We start from the raw sequence: 27,955 nt of genomic DNA, 5'->3' as shown, positions 1-27,955 counted from the left end.
ACAAATGAGGAGCAGTTTATCCACCCTATTTTATACATCATCTAATCTACAAACACGGAGATATTTGGAAATAGCCGAACTACAAGCAGGATAAAATCTTACATTAACAAAAAAAATGAATTAAACAAACAAACAAACAATATAACAACACAGATATCTTCTGTTGTAGTCCCTGGCCTAAAATCTTTTCAGAATCAGATTGGGGTCCTTTTGAAAAAGGACTCACCCAAGGACCATGGAAATGTTTGAGATGATCTACTGTTTTAAGTGACAGAAATGTGTGCAGAGTTTTGGTGCAACAGACCCAGAGTCTTCAGAACGCAGTCGGATTGACTCGCAGCCCTGTGTCTTGAAGGCTTCAGAACGCAGTCGGATTGACTCGCAGCCCTGTGTCTTGAAGGCTTCAGAACGCAGTCAGCCTTCCTGCTCAGTGGGACTGTGTCACGTCGTCTCTCTCAGCGCTCGGGACACAACTCAGACCCATCATGTTTTATTGATGCTGACAGTATCTCTCCCAGCGCTCTTTAAGTACGCCCGGTTTCCCCACGTCAAAAAAGCCTTTTATCTTTTACACAAGAACCACTTATGATGACGGAACATCTCTGTGAATATTTAGGGGGGGTCCTTCATTAATCCCACGGGGGGACATTCTGTCCCAGCTCCTGCAGGAATTAAACGTAGACTTTACTTTGGTAGGACTTGTAAAAACAAACAAATTCCCACAAGGGTAGAGTGGAATGAATCAATGGATTTACTAACAAAAGCCACATGCAAATGCAGCCTCCCGGGTTTATGAGACATGTGTTCCCTTTGCATTGTTGTACCGAGAGTACGAGCTAATGCTATCCGGTAGGAGATACATAGAACTCCACGGTATGTGTAGAATAGATTTAAACACTCTTTTGTTCCCCTGTCAATCAACATGCTCAATCAGAGATTGCCGAATGCACTTTATTGACTAGTTGCACTTTATCAAGGGGAATGTGTGCAATATCTCTGTTGTGCAGTATGTTGGGTGTTTCATGGTGTCTTTCCTTTTCTTATGTGCTGTGACTCTGTCTCCAAGACACATTTCTCCCGAGGGGGACAAATAAAGACAACCTTGACCTTGAACATGTTGAAGCAATATGTGGCCGTCTTTCAGGCTAGACTGCCTATGTTTAAAATGACCTTTGAACAGCCAGTGCACCGAATTTAGCTGAGTTGCTTGTCATGACTTTTTTGCGATCAAAATGCGTCTCATATCCCATTCTGTCTGGTGTATGACTTAAAACTGATTAAAAATGTGGATTAAACAATGAAAACATAACTCGGGCAAGTCGCGAATCGCAGGGAAAGTGTTCTACAATGAATGAACTCTGGAAACTTGTGAATAGTAGTCAAAGTGTTAAACGCAACAAGAGAACACACACAGGTGGATTCTTGTTTGGCGGACCGATCCATACGTGTACAATCTACACTTACAATAACTAGTTACTCTGACAGACTACTAATAACAGGTGTACCTGTCCTAAAGTCGTCTCTTCGGTGCTTCTGAAAATGTAGGAGTATGAATCGGCCCTAATAGACGGTTCCTTTCTTTCAGGAGCCTATGGCGTGGTTCTGAAGTGCCGACATAAGGTAAGACATTTTGTTGTTTAAGTAGGTTGATGTTTATTATATTTAGCATCTGCTTGTTTGTTACTTTGGCTCGGTCGGTACATACAGGGTCTTTCAAATCATCGTTTCATTTAGTCCATCGTTTTCTGTTCCGTTTATCCATTTGAAAATGAACCCTCTGGATTGTGTTTGTCGCAGAGTGGCAGGGCCTTACGTTTCAGTGATGTCATACAGTATGTTGAAATAAGGGCCATCGATCGGACATCTGGTTTTTGATGAGGTAATCGATCGGACATCTGGTTTTTGATGAGGGTCATCGATCGGACATCAGTTTTTTAGTGCCATTTAGTGCCATTAATTGATAGTTTGATGACATATTTGATGATCTATCAGCAACCCCCGATACTGTGTGTGTGTGTGTGTGTGTGTGTGTGTGTGTGTGTGTGTGTGTGTGTGTGTGTGTGTGTGTGTGTGTGTGTGTGTGTGTGTGTGTGTGTGTGTGTGTGTGTGTGTGTGTGTGTGTGTGTGTGTGTGTGTGTGTGTGTGTGTGTGCGTGTGTGTGCGGGGCTCGCGTACGTCACATGCGCGTCAACTTGGAAAAGCCTGGCGTAACTGTCCCGGACATAACTCGGTCAGTGTCTCTGTCCTTCCGACCGAATGACCCCAAATGTGTGACTGTGTGTGTGTGTGTGTGTGTGGGTGTGCACGACTGCACGTGGACGCGCACGTCTGTCTGTCTGTCTGTCTGGCTGCGATGACCGGGGGGTGTGCACGTCCCAGTGGGAACGCGGTCAGACCAACGGTTTGCAGAGAAAACATTCAATGTCAGTGTCTGTCTGTCTGTCTGTCTGTGGACAAAATAATCTATTTCTGTTCAACGTTCACCCCTGAATAGGGTTTATGTTAGCTAATTGTTGAGGAGAGAGAGAGAGAGAGAGAGAGAGAGATAGAGCGAGAGAGAGATAGAGATAAATGAGAGGAGAGGAGGAAAGCCACGCTATCACAAGCCTGTAATTACTGAGCTTGCTTGATCATTCACCCTGATTGATCACAGGCCAGCTGCAAACACGCACACATACACACACACGCACACGTGCACGAGTGTGCACAGACACACACACATGCACGCATACACGCGCACGCCTTTTAATAGTGCAGTATTGGCCCAGAGGGCTGTTGTCTTTAGTGTGATTATTTGTTCCAAATATACACCAGCATCAGCAGCATGACTAGATAATCACTGTGCTGTACTGTACTGTACTGTGCTGTACTGTACTGTATATGCAACGCAGCTTTACATAACATGGAATGTGCTGCTGACCTCACTGCGACACACCAAATTTAGCCCAAGGAGTGTTTTTCGTGCAAAACTAATGCTTGGAATGGATTCAGCATCATGAAAAAACCACCTAGTTTGACACGTCACATGCTACATACATGTGACGTGTACTGTACATAATGAAATGTTTGGAATTTGCCTTATATTGGTTGATAATGGTACCCTATCTGTCAGCAGCTGTCACAAAGTTTCCCAAGGGAGTTGGGTTGGAACAACTTTATACGTGATTGTATAGAACCCTTTTATGAACACATAGAAAGCTAGTGGTATTTGCCACACATTGCACTAATTTTCTCTAACTACTGGATGGATGTGGCACAGATCTGATTCAGACTGGATTCAGGCTGCCAGTCTGAACACACAGACCTGATTCAGACTGGATTCAGGCTGCCAGATGAATTGAACGTGGAGGCTGATTCTGTCGTGAATTAATTATGTGAATGATTATAATATGAATGTGAATGAATTACAGTTATGTGAATGATTAACTTTAATGAGAATGATGATTATGCATGAATGAAGAATGGAAACACAAAACGAGAGTCTGGGAATGTGATCTCCTTAACGGGAACACATCCCGTCGGTAACCGCTGCGTTTCCTAAAACAAGCCTCCCTGCTGTGAGGAGCTTGGCAAGGCGCAGAAAACTGCTGCATTATTTTGTGCTGTGTAACTAAGTACATTTGCTTAAAGGGGGAGTGTCAAAGCCCGAGATTAACATTGCTGATAAGGTACATCACGTGGTCTGAATGAAAACAGTTTCAAACGACACGTGACTATATCTCAGGCTCTGACGTGACCTAGCATCTAGCCGAGCTGAGTGGCTAGCGCAGTAAAGGCTAGTGGTTTTGAGGTGGCCTTTTGCGTCATACAAAGTGAAAGTGTAATAAAAAAAATTATTTTATTGCTCGAAAAGCTTCCTTACAATGACATTGAGTTGACGTGTAGGTCTTAGGGTAAGCTGTTGCATAATCGCTATTTCGCACTCGGAGTTCCATGCTGCGGCAGAGAGCTGGGATGCAGCCCTGCTCACGTCCGTTTGTCCCCTCTCACCGCCGGGGCACAGCCTAGTGCGCACACGGTATAGCCTCTGGTAGTCATGCAGGCTGCTCTCAGCCGGTCGGACTCTAAATGTGTGAAAATAAAATGTATATAACGTACTCAAATGTGTTAGTTTTACCAATATTGTTTGTTCATGTGAAATGTTTGTTTATGCATAATGAATTGATGAGAAGGCACATCAAAACGGGGAAATTGCCGTACTCTTTGAGTGTGTGTAAACGTATGTTTTCTCATGCCAATAAAGCCCATTGAATTGAATTGAATTGAGTGTGACTCTGTACCAAATAATAAATTGCCTCAACTGATCGTCTGACCTGTCCTAGATTATAAGCCATGAAAATATTCTGCATTCTTTCCCATTCTGCAGCAAGGGGCGATATAATGCTGTGATTCATTCCACTTTACTGACCGTTTCATTGCCTATATGTCCGATTGTCCGTCATGAGTGACTATACTCGTCGCCATAATATAAGAAAATGTGTGCTGTAACTGCAGACCCGAATAGTTCTGATGATCCTCATGGGGGCTATCCGCAGCCCCGCCTCCCCCCCCCCCCCCCAGCGGTGAAAAAAAAGAAGTTGATGTTTTCTCGCGTTTACGCTGATATAATGACGTGAAGCTAGCGGAAAGGCATTTACGTGGATTTCATGTGTCCCGACCTAGAATGCCTGTGATCATTTAATTATACTTCGTACTAGTCTATATATATGATATATAAATGCCGAGTGCACTTGCATGCCTATGCATGCATTCTAGAGGCAAGTCCCATAAGGAAACTGCCCCTGCAAGCGACACCTTTTTATTTATTTATTAGGATATTTCTATAGCATGCGCGATTGCGCTGCTCACTTGACAGCCTTCTCTAGGCTACTCGCAGTGCAACGCGTTGTGAGCTTGTAGATCGGCTCCCGTGGACTCGCGGTGCATGTTAAAAAACAAACTCACAATTATAATAAGAACATAGGCCTACACTTATCTGCATTCTGCACTGTACGAATCCAACGTTGTTTAGTGTTGTTTAGTGAGTCAGTTCTCTGACTGTCGGTGTGTGTGTGTGTGTGTGTGTGTGTGTGTGTGTGTGTGTGTGTATGGAGGGGTATAATATTTGATATACATAAAATGATCACCCATACAAGTTGATCATTATAGCCTAAATAACGCTATGTCAAGTTTCATCATACTTCTGGTGGCTATTTGGAGAGCTCCAAGTTGTGCACGGAGAGAGAGAGAGACCGCCCCCCCATATCGGTGTGTGTGTGAGAGAGAGAGAGAGAGAGAGAGAGAGAGAGAGAGTGAGAGTGAGAGTGAGAGTGAGAGTGTGTGTGTGTGTGTGTGTGTGTGTGTGTGTGTGTGTGTGTGTGTGAGAGAGAGAGAGAGGGGCGGACACAGGTTAGGCCGGCCGCTAGAGTAGTCACAGGCAGTGATAACGTTACGTGAAGCTCCAGGGCTCCGTGAGCCCTGTTCAGCACTTAGCCGGCTGAGGGCGTGTCAGCGGGGGGAGACAGATAAGACAAGATAGGTACGATGGAACCCGTCACGCGAAATTGCGATTATGCAACAGTTCACCCTAAAACTTACACGTCAACTCAATATCATTCTAACGAGATTTTCGAGCAAAAAAATTAATTTTTCCACCAAACTTTTACCCAGCTATGAAGCTAAAAGTGACCTCAAAACCACTAGCATGAGTTGATAGCCACCAGGAACGCTAACTCGCAGAGCCCAGAGCCGCTCTGACATTTAGACCAGATACAAGATCAATTTCATTGGTCAAATTGAGCTGGCCCGACTTTACGTCACAATCTAGATGCTAGCGTTAATAGCCTTAATAGCTTCCCGAGGGGCGTGTCATCCCCGCTTTAAGTATCTGTACTTACGGTACAATTTTGAGGTATATCTGTACTTGACTTGAGTATTTCCGATTTCCAATATACTTTTACTTCTACTCCCACTACATCTCAGAGGCTAAATATTGTACTTTTACTCCACTACATGTATTTGAAAACTTTAGTTACTTTGATTATTCTACTATAAATGCGCAGCATCTCTGCGTGCATGCATACGTACCAGGGGGGCAGTCAGACAGATATTTAACCAGGGGGGCAGTCAGACAGATATTTAACCAGGGGGGCAGTCAGACAGATATTTAACCAGGGGGGCAGTCAGACAGATATTTAACCAGGGGGGCAGTCAGACAGATATTTAACCAGGGGGGCAGTCAGACAGATATTTCTGCCTGTTGTGGTGCTGTCATTGGACCCAGAAAAACCCATATCCCCATAGAAGTCCATGTATTTGGGCCCAACTTCACCTAGACTGTATTACCTTAATAAACATGGTCATGAATACTTTCTGCTTCCAGTCACTAGTTTAAAGTCTCATGTCATAATATTCATTTTGGAAAATTATGGTCCCATTTATTAAAGAAATTACCATAAAGTCGCGTATGTTCTGAGGTCGTCCATGTTAGACCCGGGGAACGCTTTGTCCATATTTTTGACAGTCTATGGTATACGCGTGTTGCGTGTACGGTTGTAATGCACGTAACTCGATAACCGTTCGACCAACCGACTTCACATTCGACACACGCGTTCCACACCCCCGCAGGGAGTGCAGTGCCCGGTATCGAGTCGGTCGGACCCACGGTTCTCCAGAACCACCACAAAAGGCTCTGCTCAGGCTCTGCCAGTGCAGGGCCTAATGAGGCCAACTCCTTTCACCTGGGCAATTTCCAGCCTCTGCCTTTCAGCCAATTGACGCTCAACCAATCAGGCTCTGCCAGTGGTGCCGAATCGATTGCCAAGTACACTTTTCAGTTTGCAGTCTTCACGCGCACACACACACACACACAGGCACACACACACACACACACACACACACACACACAGGCACACAGGCACATACACAGATCTCCATGTGGGACACCGGCTGACAGTTAAAACGGGTGCTATGACAACGTATATCATTAGGTTCCCAAGTCGCATCGTTCCCAAGTAGGCACGTACAGGTCTATCTATAGTTATCACTAAACCAAGACATTCAGTTTATACTTTAAAGTACCTTTTGATGCCAATACCTTTGTACTCATGAAGTACATGTTGAATTCTGGACTTGTACTGAAGTAATGGAGTATATGTCTACAATGCGGTATTGATACTTTTACCCAAGTAAAACATATGAGTACTTTCTCCACCACTGCATTTGCGTCAGAAGCGCTGCTTGCTTTGCCTGCAGTCGCTGTAGCGCCTCCCCAACATGGCAACATGCTCATTTAGCCAAACGATGCCGCGCCGCTACGCCAATTTAAAGGTTAAATATATATATATATATATATATATATATATATATATATATATATATATATATATATATATATATATAACGGGTATGATTTATAAATAGCCACACACGTCTTCCAGAAATACCCGCACTGCTGTGAGAGGTTGCCTCCCACGGCACCACGAACAACAGCTACAAAGATGGAGAATACAGTAGAATACAGTTAGGTAGGAGGAAAGATGGAGAATACAGTGAATACAGTTAGGTAGGAGGAAAGATGGAGAATACAGTGAATACAGTTAGGTAGAAGGAAAGATGGAGAGAGGAGCGGATCTTTCTCTAGTGTCTGAACGTTGGAGCCTCAACCTCAAGCTGCCCATTTTGAACTTTGCATCGATCTGTCAATTCAATTTGCTTAACTCTTAATTGTCTTCTACCCGAAGCCAACCTAGGCTATAGCAAGAAGTATAGTCGAATTAGAAGCAAAGATTTGAGTTGAAAACGTTCGCTCTGAAAGAATATATATACATTCAAAGATTAGCACCACATTTTCACGACTTTTCAAAAATAGCAGACCTACAAGCTCGTAGCGCGCCACTCGGTGGCGCGCTATGAGCTTGTAGGTCTGCTATTTTTCAACAGCTAAAGTATGACGTGATCATGACATTGGGATGTTGAAGAACCAAGAGGTGGAAGCATAGTCAAAGGAGCGTTGAAGCGTTGAGTGTAGGTACGCCTCCGTAGGTACGCCTCCGTAGGTACGCCTCCGTAGGTATGCCTCCGGCAAGAGTCCTGAGAGCACTTTTGTCGTCAAAAGAGATCATTCTTCCCTGAAGAAGATTAACTTTTTTGATGGCCTTTTGTTGCCACGCTTTCATCTGTCACTTTGTTGTCAAGAACACAGCCTCAAAATATGTCATCTCTTCTTTGCTGGAGAGATTACATGGCAGCAGCAGTATAGGCTCCAGCCAGTCAGTCAGCCAGTCAGCCAGTCAGTCAGTCAGTCAGTCAGTCAGCCAGTCAGTCAGTCAGCCAGCCAGTCAGTCAGTCAGTCAGTCAGTCAGCCAGTCAGTCAGTGCTAGCGTGCGTGCAGCCAGCCATGCTGACATCAGTACCTTTAGGAGGAATGCAGTGCATCATAGTACATAGGATAGAACTGCAGACGTGCATTCTCTTGTTTCTCTTATTGACAACACCTCAGCGGCGGCATGCAGTGTACTGTACTGTACTGTACTGTACTGTACAGAGCACACTGTCTCTCCCCTTCAAGACGCTCTCCTCTCGGCCGCCCACTGACTGTTTGTTGTCGTGTCTCTCTCGCTGAAACACTCCCACTGCCGATGAGAGAGAGAGAGAGAGAGAGAGAGAGAGAGAGATAATCCATCCATTCTAGATGTGTGTGTGTGTGTGGGGGGGGGGTTTAGCAGGTCACAGGGTGCAAATACACACACACACACACAACAACTTGGACCGTGGGATGCAGCAGAGGCTCATGTATTTCTTGTTTAATCGTCTTGTGTTTGGAATGCAGGGGGTTCCCTGTCTAAACCTATTGTTCAGCTTTGAGACCCAAAAGGATAGATTCCCATTGCCCAGGAGGACGTATAAAACAGAGAGAGAGAGAGAGAGAGAGAGAGAGAGAGAGAGAGAGAGAGAGATGGAGAGATGGCAGGCTGCACACAACAGCTTGCATTGTGGGACTCAGGCTCATGTATTTTTTAAGCGGTCTTGTACATCATGGCTGTTTTTAATGGAACCTCAGACTGTTCCGGAAGGTTTACTGTCGTATAACTCAACCTGGTAATACATAAAATATATAAAAATAGTCATCAAGATTAAGAATCATAAGCAAGCTAAGGACCTAACATCCCACTAACAGTAGAATATATCTGTACAATGAAACTATATGAATATACACTATAATAATAATAATAATAATAATAATAAACTTTATTTGTATAGCACCTTTCATACATAAATGCAGCTCAAAGTGCTTCACAGGGCAGGACACAAAAATAGAATACAATAAAACACAAGTAGTTAAAATGATAAAACAATGGCAAAGAACAAAATTGAATATAAGAACATAAAATAAATAAAAACAAATAAAAACACCACATGCAGCAAATCAGTCAGGACAGGGTAGGAACGTGCATATTAAAACTCAACTAAAAGCAAGAGTGAAGAAAGAGGTGAGTCTTGAGTTGAGATTTAAAAATGTCTACAGAGGGGTGCGTGTCTGAGCTCGAATGGTAGTTTATTCCAGGCTGTTGGGCCGTAGAAGCAAAAAGCTGCCTCACCATATTTCTTTGTGCACATTCTTTTAGGCACTTCAAGTAGGCCAGCATTGGAGGACCTGAGGGGGCGGTTAGGGGCATAGCTAGGTAGGCAGTCACGGAGGTACGGAGGTGCAAGACCATTTAGGGATTTAAAAACAAGTAAAATAATTTTAAAATCTATTCTAAAAACCACTGGGAGCCAATGCAGTGATGATAGAACTGGGGTGATGTGTTCTCTCATTTTAGTTCTAGTTAGTACTCTAGCAGCCGCATTTTGAACAAGTTGGAGTTTGTCCGTTGACTTCTTTGGCAGGCCTGAGAGGAGGGCATTACAGTAGTCTAATCGAGAAAAAACAAAAGCATGGATCAATGTTTTAGCATCATCTAAAGATAAATATGCTCTAATACGTGCAATGTTTCTATAAGATGAAAGAAAGCTGTCTTGGTAGCTTGATTAATGTGCGCATTAAAATTCAGATCTGAATCGATAATAACCCCTAGGTTCTTTACTGTCGACTTACTTCCTATGTATAGGTTCCCGAGTTTCTTTTTTATGGAGTGCTATGTCTATAAAATGCTAACGTATACGTTACATAAGTTGAGCCTTTGCCCACGCCTGTAAGGTCGTCGAGGCTACGGCTAAGTGCTGCGGGCTAATTAGATGGAGTCTGGAGATGTGGGTTTTCAGAGAAAACGACGGAATATTGGGAGTGAGTCTGTAGTTCTGATCGCAGTGGGAAGTTCATTCCATAGTTTTGTAGCCAGATGTCTTGTTTGCGTGTACGTTAATAATGTATACTGCATATGTGTGTATGTCGCACTTGGGAGAGAACAATATTTTGCTCCCTTGTGAATGGTATGGTAAATGGTGCGTTTATTTAGCGCCTTTATCCAAGGCACTTCACTACGATTGTGCATTACATTCACACAGCGATGGTGGAGGAAACCAATGCAAGGCACCAACCTACTCGTCTTGCACAAGGACACTTCGACACTGACTCTGGGTGAACCCGGGATCGAACCGGGAACCTCACGGTTCCCAAGCGTCCACTCTACCTCCTGAGCCACTGTATAGCTGTGTGTACCTGACCCGTACATATAGAAGTGACAATGAACTCAATATCTGACATGTGGTCGGTGCAGTTTGGCGGTCAAAGGTTACAGTCAAGGAAGGTCAATTATTGATTAACATTGTCTTATACGTGACCTGTGAACTATCGTATCGATCACAGAGGGATTGTACTTGAAAGATCATCTCGAGAAGTTTCGTTTCACTGCCTCATGCAGTATCCCATAGGTCAGGGGTTCTCAGAGTGGGGTTCAAAGACCCCCTGGGGACCTTCGGGGGTTCCAGGGGGTCCCTGTAGCTACATGATGATGAATAGTTGGGAAGAAAGCCCTGGATGGAGTCTACACAGGAATGCTATACGAACGGCACTAGGTGTCACATGGACGGACCGCATCAGAAATGTGGACCTCTATGGGGACCTACCACGGGTCACAGACAAAGTCAGAGAGAGAAGGATGAGGCTGGCAGGGCACTGCGTCAGGCACCCAGAACTAGAGGCAAGTAAATTTCCCCAATGGGAGCCAACACAGGGCAAAGCCAGGAGGGAAAAGAAGCGTACCACCTATAGTATGTAGACGTGCTGCGGCGCGACCGACAGCTTGGCTGACAACACTGCGGAGCTCAAGAACCTGATGATGGATAGGGAGTTGTGGAGGGCAGCGATCCAGGAATCCCGAGTTGGTGTTGGCTAGACCTCGACTCTGGCAGTAACACACAGTAACAGTTAGGAAGTATTGTATATAGCCTCGGTACCCAGGCTTTTATTTTCTTTCGCATTCGGCTAAAAGAAACGCTCAGATCGGTGAACCAATTCATTTGATCTGCCTGTTTTCGATCAGCACGCGCCCCTCTAGACCAGACATCACACATTCTGGGCCGGGCTAGGAAGTATATTGGCAACCAAATGGACCCTTATTGGTCTGTAACTCTGTCTGAGAGTGTGTAAATAATTGTCAGGTGTGGGGTTGGCTGGAAATTGCACAGGTGAGGGGATATATAGGCTGATTAGGCCCACTGGCAGAGCCTGGCCAGAGCCTTTTGTGGTGGTTCTGGAGAACCGTGGGTCCGACCGACTCGAGTCCGGGCACTGCACTCCCTGCGGGGGTGTGGAACGTGTGTGTCGAATATGAAGTCGGTGGGACGAACGGTTCTCGAGTTACGTGCATTACGACCATTACAACACACACACACACACACACACACACACACACACACACACACACACACACACACACTCACACAGACACACAGAGAAGAGACATGGCACATTTATAATAGGACTAGACCTGTACGTGCCCGTCGCAGTCGGCCAGCGGCCTACTTGGAAACGATGCAACTTGGGAACCTAATGATATGATATATGTTGCCATAGCACCCGTTTTAACTGTCAGCCGGTGTCTGTGTGTGTGTGTGTGTGTGTGTGTGCCTGTGTGTGTGAGAAGGCTGCAAACTGAAAAGTGTACTTGGCAATCAATTCGGCCCCACTGGCAGAGCCTGATTGGTTGACCCTCAATTGGCCGAGGCAGAGGCTGGAAATTGCACAGGTGAAAGGAGTTGGCCTCATTAGGCCCACTGGCTGGCTGGCACACATGCACGCACATGCACATGCACACGCACACACACACACACACACACACACACACACACACATACACACACCCAGTGGAATGGATTCACATATCATCTATCATCCTGTCTGGACAGGGTCAGAGTTCCTCTGCGTGGTGTTTTCTGTTTGCAAACAGAGAGAGAGGAAAGGAATGCTAGGTGTGTTTGTCTTGGCAGTGGTTGTTCATTGTGTAGTCGCTGGGAATGAAACCGCTATAGATCCATATCTATGCTGGATAGATGGATGTAATGTAAGCACCTGGAGAAACCTTATACCTGTCCCTTATATGACCGCAAGCACCTGGAGAAACCTTTTACCTGTCCCTCTATGACCCGCAAGCACCCGGAGAAACCTTTTACCTGTCCCTCTATGACCTCAAAGCACCTGGAGAAACCTTTTACCTGTCCCTCTATGACCGCAAGCAAGCAAGCAGTGGTGGTGGAAAGAGTACACATAAGTAAAAGCATCAATACTGCAATGAAGAAGTAAAAGTCTGGATAATCAAAATTTACTTTACATCAAAATATTCCTAAAGTACCAAAAGTAAAAGTACTTAGTTATGCACAACTTCAAGAATCTTTTGAAAATAGCAGGTCTACGTGCGCTTAATTGTCGGTCGGCTATTTGCAAATGGCCACAGTTTAATCCGGGCTGAAAAATGAAGGTTAATGTATGTTTTGTAATAATAATTGAAATCTACAATGTAAAGTTTTCAAATAATTGTAGTGGAGTAGATGTACAAAATCTGCCTCTGAGGTGTAGTGGAGTAGAAGTACAAGTATTTGGAAATTGAAAACACTCAAGTAAAGTACAGATATCTCAAAATGGTACTTAAGTACAGTACTTAGTAAATGTACTTAGTTACTTTCCGACCACTGATCCTGCAGGTTTGTGCCAACCCTGTTCATGAGCCAGGAGGAGTTTATCTGCAGTTTCTGTGTTGTGAAGCAGATTAAACACACAGATAGTGGACAACGTATACTCAACCCCCAGTACTTAGATAAATATTATACTTAGGTTAAATATTACTCAACTACAGGTGAGAGAAGATGCTCCGTCAAAATAGCAGATCAACAAGCTCACAACTGCGTGGCGACATGTTGTGAGCGTGAACAACATATTTTCAGATGGGGGTCGGCGGTCAATTCCATATAATTTGACATGAAAATGTTTTGAGAACGACTGACATTAGAAACATCTGGTTTTTCTGAAATCTGTCAGGATTTAGAAGACATTTGTAGAATCGAGCTTTAGGTCTAAACACATTTTGTCTGATCGGCGGGTCTGACGGCAGTCATTTCCACCTCGGCTTACAGTGGCTTTACTTTGAGCTACAGTAAAATAAGGATTCCTTTGGGACCAACACACACACACACACACACACACACACACACACACACACACACACACACAGCTGTCAGACAGACAGACAGACACTCAAAGGAGATTAATATTGTACAGTTCTAGACACTGACTGTATAGCTCTGATCTTTATTTTATATGAATCTGAAATATTTCCACAGATCCAGACCTCATAGTGACCTCATAGCTGGCTTGCTTGTAGCGCCACCCCGCTGGTGACACCAGCTCATTGCAGAGGTTTGAACGAGAGTCAAGTAGGGAGACTTCATCAGGTCGCATTTAAAGTTATATATCTTTGTCGAAAATAGCCGATTTAGAAGCTCCCAACGCGCGGCGGTGTTGCATTGAGATATGCGTCGTGATCTTGTGGGCGCTGAGACACTGAATGTGTTTCTTTGCAGCACAGACCCTGTCTGAAAGCAAATGGATTCTAAGGAATGATTCATGGTGGTAAACAAGGAACACCCAGAGTGCATTTGTCATTCTGTCAAAAGAATAACTCCCTGGCATATGTTTTTATTTTCAAAGAATCAAAAAGATGTTCTGTGTCGTCGTCCCTTCACTTGTATACAAGACGTTCGCAAAGTACTGCAGTGCTTACAACAACAACAATGACAATTATACCGGTTGTAATAATAATGAAACATAAAGAATTAAGATAAGAATAAAACATCTATCTACAGTATCTACATCTGTATAGTGTGGCCAGACTGACCGTCATACAGTCTGGAGCAACGGAAGTTCTATCATGAGTCAAATATAAAGCGGATAGTGGAGCCTCCTCCACACTTTTCATTCGTCTTTACTGTCTTATACAAATTTATCCTAATATAAATATGTGACTAAATTTGACTGCCATTGGATTTTATTTTTATTTTAGTTTTTTCATGTCATATGAAAGCAGGGAATCATAGCTTCAAATTGACATATTGGTTGTTCAGTTTGACCCACCAGTTTTGGAGATATGGCTTATAGAGTATAATGTCTTGCAGAGAATCAGCGAGTTGAGAAAACAGGCTTGAAAGGTTCACTTCTGTTTGGGCATTTATTTCATATTTACATTTCAGCTCTGACACTTATTTCAGACATGCTTTAGTATGTAACGAGTCTGCCTGCATTATACATCATCGAATCATACTCGGATTTCAGGAGCTGTAGTTCCAGACTCTACATAGCATTCTGAGATTGTATAAATAACGATGAGGCATAATTATTATGAGTAGCCTTTTAGCTTGTTAACAATGTGTCTGCCTGAAACCTGTCCTCTGTCATTGATGTTGCATCCCGCTCGGTCACCAGTGCCACCAGTGACATATTTTAACCCATTTTGGGGCGGGAACCCCTTTTGGTGTTTTTAAACATTATGTTATAATGTAGCTATTGAAAAATAGCAGATCTACAAGCTCATAGCGCGCCACCGAGTGGCGCGCTATGAGCTTGTAGATCTGCTATTTTTGAGAAAAATCGTGAAAATATTTATTTCAGAAAACGTTTACATTTTCAGGTCAGGCCTAAATGGGTTGCACAACAGTTCTGTTAGGTTGTAGTGCATTCTATACAACAACAACACCAGCCCCCCCCCCCCCCCCCCCCCCTGCTGCTCTAACAAATTAAACGCATTGTGTGGCCGTCAAAACGGAGCAACACGATACGGCGTCTCTCTCGACCGCGCAGGTGAGCGAGAGAGACGAGACGAGACCCACACACAAAAGCCTCTCTCTCTGCTTCCAAAGCCAATCACCCTATCCTATCCGGGGTTGGCTGAGCCCCTGACGGGCCTTCTTCGTGTTAGCCAATAGGAGTTAAGTTTCCCTATTTGTGCGTGTGCGTGTGTGTGTGTGTGTGTGTGCGTGCGTGTTAGAGTGATTGGCTGGAAGGAGCAGGCAGCATGCGGCACGGATGAGTAAACATCGTGCGGTGAATATTTCTGTAGCCGCGGGACGCAGAGGATTGCGTTCGGCACGCAGACAGGCAGACAGACAGACACGCAGACAGACAGACAGACAGACAGGCAGGCAGGCAGGCAGACAGAGAGAGACAGAGACAGACAGACAGAGACAGACAGACACGCAGACAGGCAGGCAGACAGACAGACAGACAGACAGACAGACAGACAGACACGCAGACAGACAGACAGACAGACAGGCAGGCAGGCAGGCAGGCAGACAGAGAGAGACAGACAGACAGAGACAGACAGACACGCAGCCAGGCAGGCAGACAGACAGACACGCAGACAGACAGACAGAGACAGACAGACAGACAGACACGCAGACACGCAGACAGGCAGGCAGGCAGGCAGACAGACAGACACGCAGACACGCAGACACGCAGACAGGCAGGCAGACAGACAGACACGCAGACACGCAGACAGGCAGGCAGGCAGACAGACAGACAGACAGACACGCAGACGGACAGACGGACGGACGGACAGCAGAGTTCTGCAGCCACTCATTTTATTTAGCTATTATTCTGTCTGTTGGTTCTCTGATGAAGCAGCTGTAGGATTTATAGGCCTGTCACAGTTATTATTACATGATCGTCTCAATCGCAGTTATTTGAGATAATCGCTAATTGTTTTTGTCATGGTCGTCATAATCGTCTCCGTGTTGAACGAGTGTTCGTACATAAATTGCGCTGTGACGCCCGGACGGAGGTGGTGAAACGTTGAGAGGTTGAAATAAAAAGGAAATAATAAAAAAGCAGAATAATATTGTGTGCGCACATGTGTGCACTTTTTAATTCATTCACTTTGAAAAAGAACAAACACCTGCACACTGTCTTCAAACGCAGTGAGAAAAGATAGCCTGATGAAGGTCTGAAACGTTGCTGTTTCCCTCTTAAAGTTTTATAATAGGGAAAACGTAACCCTCTCCTACGCACCTGTCGCCTGTAGGTGTGCAAAAAGCCTCGCTTTTTCTTCATTTGATCTTTAAAATAGCAACCCGTCAGAGATGGAATCAGCAATGCAACACTGACTGCACAGCAGCCATATTGGAAAGGTGTTACGAATGGTACTAATGAAGGCTCTGTTCTATTTAGAACCAATGGTACTAATGAAGGCTCTGATCCATTTAGAACCAATGGTACTAATGAAGGCTCTGTTCCATTTAGAACCAATGGTACTAATGAAGGCTCTGATCCATTTAGAACCAATGGTACTAATGAAGGCTCTGATCCATTTAGAACCAATGGTACTAATGAAGGCTCTGATCCATTTAGAACCAATGGTACTAATGAAGGCTCTGTTCCATTTAGAACCACAGTGGTTCTCATCAGAACTTTTAACCCATTTAGACCTGAGGATGTTTAGTTGGTTCTCAAACATTTTCATGTCAAGGACCCTTGAGGGCCGATTCATACTCCTATTTTACCGCTGTTTCGGCGCTGTAGTGCCGAAATGATTTCGGCTCATCAGAAATTTTCAGTAGCACCGAAGAGGCGACTTTAGTGCCCACTTAACCCGATCTATAAGCTCACAATGCGTGGCGATGCGACACAATGTGGGCTTGTTGATCTGCTATTTTCAAAAAACTTGAAATGGGACGACCTTCTGCACACAATCAGTACTTTCTACTTTTAGTACTTCAAGTACATTTTGGATTTTCGATTGATTGAAATCGAATTGGACTCCGGACTTTTTTCCTCGTAACGGAGCAGTTCTGCATTGCACTATTGATACGCTTACTGTACAGCAAGCTTACAGTACGGCTGTGTGTCTATAGAGCCTATTAGTGTAATGTATAGTTCTATATCTGCAGTGTCCAGCAGTCAGCGAGGCCATTCCACAGGGAGAGACCCCACTATTCTATACAGTATACCAGAGACAAAGCTGCAGGCACAGCACTTCTTTTACCTGCTATATATATATATATATATATATATATATATATATATATATATATATATATATATATATATACTGTATAGTGCATATACTGTATAGTGCACCGTCAGTGCTTCTGTTGTTAATATTAAATGTTTTTATTTACTTTAATGATCATACAATAACAGGGCTGTGCAGACAGACAGAGAGCACTGAGGGAGGGGAGGTAGCAGATCTTTGGGTAGTGGTGGTGGTCTTGTTGTGGGGTCCGTCCGTCTGTCCGTAGGGAGGGGGCAGCTGTGCAGATCTTTGGGTAGTGGTGGTGGTCTTGTTGTGGGGTCCGTCCGTCTGTCCGTAGGGAGGGGGCAGCTGTGCAGATCTTTGGGTGGTGGTGGTCTTGTTGTGCGGTCCGACCGTCCGTCCGTCCGTCTGTCCCTCCTGCCATTTCACACCATGCAGAAATGTAGTTGAGCCTACAGTGGATGGATTATGCTATAATGGAGCAAAGATGTTCCACAATAACTTAATTGGCCCATGTCATTGTACAGTAAAATAAGCAGTACGTTTCTCGTTCTCGTACAAAAATGCCATGCCATGTTGTTGTGAGCTTGCAGATTGGTTATATGTTTTCTGCTTTTGAACGAAACTGTCATGCGATGAAAATGAGAAAAACACAAACGAGTCTTAATTTGCTTCCCCCCCCCCCCCGCACCACAGTAGTGTCAATATTTGCGCGGCGTTCAGTTTGTAGGAACAAGCACAAACGAGACTTATGTTCTTACATAAGTCAAGATATTATTTCTAGAAGAATTACCCTGAAGGTCTTTGTTTTATAGCCTCGCTGTTTGCATTGTTTGTGTCGTTGTGTGAGTGTGAACTTAATGCCTGTGTACATTTAAGTAACTATTACTTTAGTAATTCATAATAATTGTTGTGGAGTAATATTTGCCCCTGAGATGTAGTGGAGTAGAAGGTAAACTGTCTCTGTCTAGAATAATCAATCTGTCTAGAATAATCAATCCATGAGAAAGGCTTCGAGGGGCATTAAATGATTTTACCGGATCAAAAATAACTAAGAGTGACCTGCAGGAGGTTAGCTACAGTATACCCTCAGGCTCTGGAATAATTTGCCCATACATATTAGCCCATTTTGGGGCGGGAACCCCTTTTGGTGTTTCTAACATTATGTTCTACTTTAGCTATTTCTAAAATGGCAGATCTACAAGCTCATAGCGCGGCACCGAGTGCCGCGCTACGAGCTTGTAGGTCTGCAAAAACCATGAAAATGTTTTGCAAATATTCTTTCAGAGTGAACGTTTTTAACTGAAATCTTTGCTTCTGGGAGAGTCCCTGGAACAACATATTCTCAGTTGGGGGTCCGCAGCCAAATACAGATAATTCTGGGGGTCTTTGTCATCAAAAAGGTTAAGCACCACTGACATAATTAAAAACATAGGGTTTTTCATAAAACTGTTTAGAAGACATTTTATAGAATCGAACTCAGGTCTAAATGGGTTAGAGCCGCCCACCCAGTCGATAGATATTTCTCCATCCCTGCTAAAGACTTCTTTCTTCTCCTTGCAGGCCTGTTGGTGACAGCTGAGGTATAGCTCTGTGTTTGCTTGTTTCAGCTGTCACACTATGAGGCCCAGGGGAAGAAATTAGCAGGCACTAATTATTGCCTGCAGTGCAAATGTCTGTTTATCTTGCATTGTTTGCTCCCTGTGTTCTTTTATCCGGTTCAGCACTTTGCTTGACTGCGTCGTGTTATTAAAGCCAAGGTGCTATATAAATACAATTGAGGTGAGTTGAGTATACAAAAAAATCACACCCGTGTGAACTGAGTGGTGCAACTCCCCTCTCCCCCCTCCTCCTCTGTCTCTCTCTCTCTCTCTATCTCTCATTAGCAGGCAACAGAGCAGCACTATCTCTCTCGCTCTGTTTCTGGCACAACAGCGCCCCTACTGGTACTAATATACAAAAACAACAAACAAACAAAAACGTTGAGAACCCCTGAAATAGATTGTTCTTGCAATCCATAAAAATATTTATTAAGATAATAAAAAGGATTTAAATCTGGTTCTAAATGAGCAAACCTGCCTGGCTGCCGATTAATGTGAATGAATTCATGTGAATGAATTCATGTGAATGAATTCATGTGAATTACGGTAATTAATGTGAATGAATTGGAAAACAATTCAACTATACCCAATCAGCCCGAGAGGGTTTCTCTCATCCTCCTTTGTACAGTAAATTCAGAATGAAGCAGAATATGATCTACAGTATATTATCCACCCCGTTGGAAGGGAGCGGTTATTTTTACACCCACTGGCCAGAAACTGGGACACGAGAGGAAAAGAGGGCTGTGCGTGCGTGCGCGCATGTGTGTGTGCGTGCATGCGTGTGTGTGTGTGTGTGTGCGTGTGTGTGTGTGTGTGTGTGTGTGTGTGTGTGTGTGTGTGTGTGTGTGTGTGTGTGTGTGTGTGTGTGTGTGTGTGTGTGTGTGTGTGTGTGTGTGTGTGTGTGTGTGTGTGTGTGTGTGTGTGTGTGTGTGTGTGTGTGTGTGTGTGTGTGTGTACGTTAAGTGGGTCACCTTGATTCGGCTGGCTGTGTGCGGTGATGTCACGTGGAGCCAGAAACTTGTATGTCCCAAAACAGTTACTTTTCAGGAAATGGAAAACAAGAACCCATGTTCCAGTGGATGTTATTTTTTAGTCACAAGCTCTTGATAATGAATTTCATGGTTCAATATTTGAACAGAGGGCCACTATATTCCCACACTTACTCCAGAGGGGCCACTATAGTTCCACAGTCACTCCAGAGGGCCACTATAGTTCCACACTCACTCCAGAGGGCCACTATAGTTCCACACTCACTCCAGAGGGCCACTATAGTTCCACACTCACTCCAGAGGGGCCACATTGCATATTACTGTCGTAGCAAAAATAGCCAATCTACAAGCTCAAAATGTGTCGCAGTGCGGCGCGTTTTGAGCTTGTAGATTTTTTTGCTATATTTGAATTGAAATCCTGAATAATTATTTGCTATTTTTAAATTGGAATCCTGAAAAGTAACCTTTGTTATTTCATTTCAAATGCATTCATTTATAGTTATGTTAACTAAATACAAAGACATTGGGCATAAAAAAAAACAATAACATTTTAACACTTTAAGCTACTAATATACTGTAGATGCGGGTCATGTTTGCATGTTTGGAATTGTAACGGCTGACATCAATATCAGTATAACGACATTAACCTGTGGGCCGCATTAGGTGAACATGGGGGCCGCATGTGGCCCCCGGGCCGCCAGTATGCTCCAGGTGACAAAGAGTTCTGGACAGTTCTGCGTCCAGACTCAGAACCAAGGGGGACCGGGCCTTTGACTGGGCCTTTGACCGGGCCTTTGACCGGGCCTTTGACCGGGCCTTTGACCGGGCCTTTGACCGGGCTTTTGCAGGTGGTTGTTGCTTACACACTGTGTGGAACACACTGCCCTTGGTGATACAAAATGCAGAGTCAGTTACAGTATAGTTGACTGTTTTAAGAACTTGTTAAAAAACCATATTTGTTTCGTAAGCATTTTCTCGTGACATTTTACCTGACCCATTTGTGCAGGTGAATGCTTTGCGTCATCACTTCTTGTGTTATTGCTCTTAATGTGCCTTGTTTCATATTGTTGTCCACTGAACAGCACCTCTGAAAGGTGCTTCATGAATTACAAATGTATGTACCTATACTTACTTATTTACTATTTTATTTTGTATAGAGAGAGAGACAGGCTCTGTTTGGCTGCTTCACTGACTTAGTCTGCTTCTGTGTTTATTCCTACTAACAACACTGCACGTTTAGGGCAGATAGATTCTGCACAGAACTATATCAATGTAAAGTAAATAGTAAATAGCGTTATAGGGTTTGTTCACCACCAAGTGAACTGTTGCACAGCCTGACACACAGACACACACGCAGGCCAGGGAGGAGGGCTAGTACAGCACAGCACATTACAGTACAGTACAGTACAGTACAGTACAGTACAGTACAGTACAGTACAGTACAGTACAGATTTTTCAACATAAACCACAGAATCCACAGTGCGTCACGAATGATGCTGTGACTCACTGGGAGCTTAATGTACACTGTAGCTATTTCTGCTGCCTTTGTGCAGCCGCCTCATATACACAACGAAGTAGGCCATTACAGTACGGAAGAATAACACCTTGAATCAGGGAGACGGGAGGCTTCCTGCCGACAGTATGTGGTCCTATCAGGAGGAGAGGAGCTAAACAGAGACAGTGTGAGGTCCTATCAGGAGGAGGTAGATAAACAGAGACAGTATGTGGTCCTATCAGGAGGAGAGGAGCTAAACAGAGACAGTATGTGGTCCTATCAGGAGGAGAGGAGCTAAACAGAGACAGTATGTGGTCCTATCAGGAGGAGAGGAGCTAAACAGAGACAGTATGAGGTCCTATCAGGAGGAGAGGAGCTAAACAGAGACAGTATGTGGTCCTATCAGGAGGAGAGGAGCTAAACGGAGACAGTATGAGGTCCTATCAGGAGGAGAGGAGCTAAACGGAGACAGTATGTGGTCCTATCAGGAGGAGAGGAGCTAAACAGAGACAATATGAGGTCCTATCAGGAGGAGAGGAGCTAAACAGAGACAGTATGTTGTCCTATCAGGAGGAGAGGAGCTAAACAGAGACAGTATGAGGTCCTATCAGGAGGAGAGGAGCTAAACAGAGACATTGTGTGGTCCTATCAGGAGGAGAGGAGCTAAACAGAGACAGTATGTGGTCCTATCAGGAGGAGAGGAGCTAAACAGAGACAGTATGTGGTCCTATCAGGAGGAGAGGAGCTAAACAGAGACAGTGTGTGGTCCTATCAGGAGGAGAGGAGCTAAACAGAGACAGTATGTGGTCCTATCAGGAGGAGGTAGCTAAACAGAGACAGTATGTGGTCCTATCAGGAGGAGAGGAGCTAAACGGAGACAGTATGTGGTCCTATCAGGAGACAGTATGTGGTCCTATCAGGAGGAGAGGAGCTAAACAGAGACAGTATGTGGTCCTATCAGGAGGAGGTAGCTAAACAGAGACAGTATGTTGTCCTATCAGGAGGAGAGGAGCTAAACAGAGACAGTATGTGGTCCTATCAGGAGGAGGTAGCTAAACAGAGACAGTATGTGGTCCTATCAGGAGGAGAGGAGCTAAACAGAGACAGTATGTGGTCCTATCAGGAGGAGAGGAGCTAAACAGAGACAGTGTGTGGTCCTATCAGGAGGAGAGGAGCTAAACAGAGACAGTATGTGGTCCTATCAGGAGGAGAGGAGCTAAACAGAGACAGTATGTGGTCCTATCAGGAGGAGAGGAGCTAAACAGAGACAGTGTGTGGTCCTATCAGGAGGAGAGGAGCTAAACAGAGACAGTATGTTGTCCTATCAGGAGGAGAGGAGCTAAACAGAGACAGTATGTGGTCCTATCAGGAGGAGAGGAGCTAAACAGAGACAGTGTGTGGTCCTATCAGGAGGAGAGGAGCTAAACAGAGACAGTGTGTGGTCCTATCAGGAGGAGATGAGCTAAACGGAGACAGTATGTGGTCCTATCAGGAGGAGAGGAGCTAAACAGAGACATTATGTGGTCCTATCAGGAGGAGAGGAGCTAAACAGAGACAGTATGTGGTCCTATCAGGAGGAGAGGAGCTAAACAGAGACAGTGTGTGGTCCTATCAGGAGGAGAGGAGCTAAACAGAGACAGTATGTTGTCCTATCAGGAGGAGAGGAGCTAAACAGAGACAGTATGTGGTCCTATCAGGAGGAGAGGAGCTAAACAGAGACAGTATGAGGTCCTATCAGGAGGAGAGGAGCTAAACAGAGACAGTATGTGGTCCTATCAGGAGGAGAGGAGCTAAACAGAGACAGTGTGTGGTCCTATCAGGAGGAGAGGAGCTAAACGGAGACAGTATGTTGTCCTATCAGGAGGAAGGGTGCTAAACAGAGACAGTGTGTGGTCTTATCAGGAGGAGAGGAGCTAAACAGAGACAGTGTGTGGTCCTATCAGGAGGAGGGGAGCTAAACAGAGACAGTATGTGGTCCTATCAGGAGGAGAGGAGCTAAACAGAGACAGTCATGTGTGGTCCTATCAGGAGGAGAGGAGCTAAACAGAGACAGTATGTGGTCCTATCAGGAGGAGAGGAGCTAAACAGAGACAGTGTGTGGTCCTATCAGGAGGAGAGGAGCTAAACAGAGACAGTATGTGGTCCTATCAGGAGGAGAGGAGCTAAACAGAGACAGTATGTGGTCCTATCAGGAGGAGAGGAGCTAAACAGAGACAGTGTGTGGTCCTATCAGGAGGAGAGGAGCTAAACAGAGACAGTATGTTGTCCTATCAGGAGGAGAGGAGCTAAACAGAGACAGTATGTGGTCCTATCAGGAGGAGAGGAGCTAAACAGAGACAGTGTGTGGTCCTATCAGGAGGAGAGGAGCTAAACAGAGACAGTGTGTGGTCCTATCAGGAGGAGATGAGCTAAACAGAGACAGTATGTGGTCCTATCAGGAGGAGAGGAGCTAAACAGAGACATTATGTGGTCCTATCAGGAGGAGAGGAGCTAAACAGAGACAGTATGTGGTCCTATCAGGAGGAGAGGAGCTAAACAGAGACAGTGTGTGGTCCTATCAGGAGGAGAGGAGCTAAACAGAGACAGTATGTTGTCCTATCAGGAGGAGAGGAGCTAAACAGAGACAGTATGTGGTCCTATCAGGAGGAGAGGAGCTAAACAGAGACAGTATGAGGTCCTATCAGGAGGAGAGGAGCTAAACAGAGACAGTATGTGGTCCTATCAGGAGGAGAGGAGCTAAACAGAGACAGTCATGTGTGGTCCTATCAGGAGGAGAGGAGCTAAACAGAGACAGTATGTGGTCCTATCAGGAGGAGAGGAGCTAAACAGAGACAGTGTGTGGTCCTATCAGGAGGAGAGGAGCTAAACAGAGACAGTATGTGGTCCTATCAGGAGGAGAGGAGCTAAACAGAGACAGTGTGTGGTCCTATCAGGAGGAGAGGAGCTAAACAGAGACAGTATGTGGTCCTATCAGGAGGAGAGGAGCTAAACAGAGACAGTATGTGGTCCTATCAGGAGGAGAGGAGCTAAACAGAGACAGTGTGTGGTCCTATCAGGAGGAGAGGAGCTAAACAGAGACAATATGAGGTCCTATCAGGAGGAGAGGAGCTAAACAGAGACAGTGTGTGGTCCTATCAGGAGGAGAGGAGCTAAACAGAGACAGTATGTTGTCCTATCAGGAGGAGAGGAGCTAAACAGAGACAGTATGAGGTCCTATCAGGAGGAGAGGAGCTAAACAGAGACATTATGTGGTCCTATCAGGAGGAGAGGAGCTAAACAGAGACAGTATGTTGTCCTATCAGGAGGAGAGGAGCTAAACAGAGACAGTGTGTGGTCCTATCAGGAGGAGAGGAGCTAAACAGAGACAATATGAGGTCCTATCAGGAGGAGAGGAGCTAAACAGAGACAGTATGAGGTCCTATCAGGAGGAGAGGTAGCTAAACAGAGACAGTATGTGGTCCTATCAGGAGGAGAGGAGCTAAACAGAGACAGTATGTGGTCCTATCGGGAGGAGAGGAGCTAAACAGAGACAGTATGAGGTCCTATCAGGAGGAGAGGTAGCTAAACAGAGACAGTATGTGGTCCTATCAGGAGGAGAGGAGCTAAACAGAGACAGTATGTGGTCCTATCGGGAGGAGAGGAGCTAAACAGAGACAGTATGAGGTCCTATCAGGAGGAGAGGAGCTAAACAGAGACAGTATGAGATCCTATCAGGAGGAGAGGAGCTAAACAGAGACAGTATGAGGTCCTATCAGGAGGAGAGGTAGCTAAACAGAGACAGTATGTGGTCCTATCAGGAGGAGAGGAGCTAAACAGAGACAGTATGTGGTCCTATCGGGAGGAGAGGAGCTAAACAGAGACAGTATGAGGTCCTATCAGGAGGAGAGGAGCTAAACAGAGACAGTATGTTGTCCTATCAGCAGACAGTATGTGGTCCTATCAGACATTATACCTATGATCTTCCCAGCAATATTTGAGATTTGTATTTTTACAGCTAGACATACCATACCATTTCACAAACGGGCATGTCTGCGCCCCCCCGTGTCACCGCAGTATTTTGAGATCCAAATACATTATTTAATCTGAGGGTCCTTGACATGAATAACCACTCGTCTAAACAACATATATGACTGCTGACTCTACCTACATTCTTACTCCTCAGTTTTTCATTTTGTTAATTCAATGTATTTTATAGTACTTCAATTAAAGCATACATGTTAAACAAACAAAACAATTAGCCCCATAAATTATTTGGTGCCGTCGGGCAGAAATATCGTGGCTGTCACACAAAAGCATCACGAGTATCAGATCCACAAGCTGTAAACATTTGAGCCCTTTGGATCTGCTCTCTTTGTTACGTTTTAATTTGATCTGAACAGTGACTGTTTTGGACATACAAGGTTTCAACCCGACAACAATGTGTGAGTTCTGCTTTACTGAAGTGACTGGAGGTCCAGATTGACGTCTCTTTTATCGTCCAGTTCTCAGCGCCTCAGAATTACTTTGTTTTAATTGACGTACATGTCCACGTTGTTAACTTTTTCCACTTTATTTTAAGACATGATTCATTCTGTACAGAATTACTGCTGTCTAATAGATGCAGACACAATGGTGTCTCTATTTTAGGCAAGCCAGTAGATTGTCAACCTTTATAGCATCCCTATTCTGGAGAGAACATTTGCCGAAATAAACGGTGCATTTATATAGTACAGTATGTTACAGTGGGATGAGTGTTTTTGTTGGTGCGTTCCTGTGGGTCTGTGGAACTTCCGGGGACTCCCACACGGAGTTGCACCACTCACTTCACACGGGTGTGATTTTTTTTTTCACGGCATGACATATCAGGCTTAAATGATTTAAGGAGTTCTAACTATAGTAACACTATCGTTTGTCATTGTTGTCGTCTGACAACAGATGCAGCCTAATATGACAGGCCTATTAGTATACAGTACAGCACAAACCAGAGGAATCCAGCTCAATGTTTACTAAACATTTTAGACGGAAAAGAAGTAGCATTTTGTCCGCTAGTGTAGTACTACAGAGTGTGTACTAGTAACTACAAACTACACACTCTGCCGCGCTGTCGTTGAGGTCTCTTTCCCAGGCTCTTTGTCATGGTGACACAATGCCGTGAGGAATATATATAGGAAAATATTTTCGCCCGCTTGCAAGAGAGTCAGAGAGTGGAGCCATGCGGTCGATGTCTTCTTTTGTCCTGCCCTTCACTGAGACCAACGAACGGAGGCAGAGAGTCAGAATGTGGAGCCATGCGGTCCATGTCTTCTTTTGAGGCAGAGCCAGGTGACTTCGACACCGGGGCTTATCTATAGCGCTGGTTTTAAACCCTTTTGGGCTGGAAACCCTTTTGGTGTTTTATTAAGCGTTATGTTATGCTTTATAGCTATTGAAAAATAATCTCTCTGCCGTAGCGCGGCACCGAGTGCCGCACTACGGCAGAGAGATTATTTTTGAGCTGTAGGTCTGAGCTACTTTTGAAAAAAAAAGTTTTTAACTCAAACGTTTGCTTCTGGGGAGGTCCCTGGAACAACATATTTTCAGATGCGGGTCGGAGGACAAATACAACTTGTGGGGTCCTTGACATGAAATATTGAGCACCACTGATACAGAAACATAAGGTTTGAAGACATTTTTTTTAAATTTCGACGTCAGGCCTAAATGGGCTAAACCCTTTTCATATCCAGGCCCATTGAGGGCTCGTCTGAGGACGACCTAGAGAGAACATTATTTATTCTGCATTTGTGACCAGATATGATTTGTGAGAGCCTGCCACCGTGCAACCTCCAGCTTTACACCAGAGCAGAGAATATGAATTTATTTATTTCTTATCCAAAATGAGTTAATAATAGCACAGGCAGACTCTTCACAAGGATGTCTGAAATAAATAGCCTAAGAGTTGAAATCGACATGTCAATATGAAATAAATGCTTTAACATGTAGCTAGGTGTAATGTTAGAGACCACTGCAGAAGTGAACCTTTTTTCAAGCCTGTTTTCTCAACTCGCTGTTTCTCTGCAAGACATTACTCTATAAGCCATATCTCCACAACTGGGTCAAACGGAACAACCAATATGTCAATATGACATGAGTAAAAAACATTTAAAAAAAAATCCAATGTATTCGTCAAAAGGATGAAACACAAAAAAAGCTTTTATTCTTTTGACAGATCCATTGTGGTCCTTTTTGAGTGTAAATGAAAAAGTCAATTATTTTGTATCACTTCACTTTTCCTTGCTTGGAAGCACAAAAGACAGACGCCACTGAGACGAGAGTGTTGATGTCTTGGAAACCATCTTTGGGCTGACTTACTGTTCCCCCCTCATGCCTCCCTGCAGCAAGGCATGGAGGGGACATTGTTAACCCATTTTTGGGCTGGAACCCCTTTTGGTGTTGGCATTATGTTATGCTTTA

At 44.5% G+C, this 27,955-nt stretch overlaps 1 protein-coding gene across 1 annotated transcript in view; it reads left to right on the top strand.

The window, feature by feature from the left end:
- LOC308319552 (cyclin-dependent kinase-like 5) overlaps positions 1 to 27,955 on the top strand; it is a gene marked incomplete at its 3' end in the record, with an annotated part of 111,696 nt that overhangs the window by 8,858 nt on the left and 74,883 nt on the right. The window contains exon 2 of the mRNA XM_080769656.1: positions 1,586 to 1,620. Within this exon, the coding sequence (XP_080625782.1) occupies positions 1,586 to 1,620 (35 nt within the window). The remainder of the gene's footprint in view (positions 1 to 1,585; positions 1,621 to 27,955) is intronic.

The sequence above is a fragment of the Protomyctophum bolini genome (assembly GCF_963924005.1).
Source record: "Protomyctophum bolini genome assembly, chromosome: 8".
Lineage (NCBI taxonomy): Eukaryota > Metazoa > Chordata > Actinopteri > Myctophiformes > Myctophidae > Protomyctophum > Protomyctophum bolini.
The sequence above is the reverse complement of the archived record's forward strand: the minus strand, read 5'-3'. Positions and strand labels throughout refer to the sequence as shown.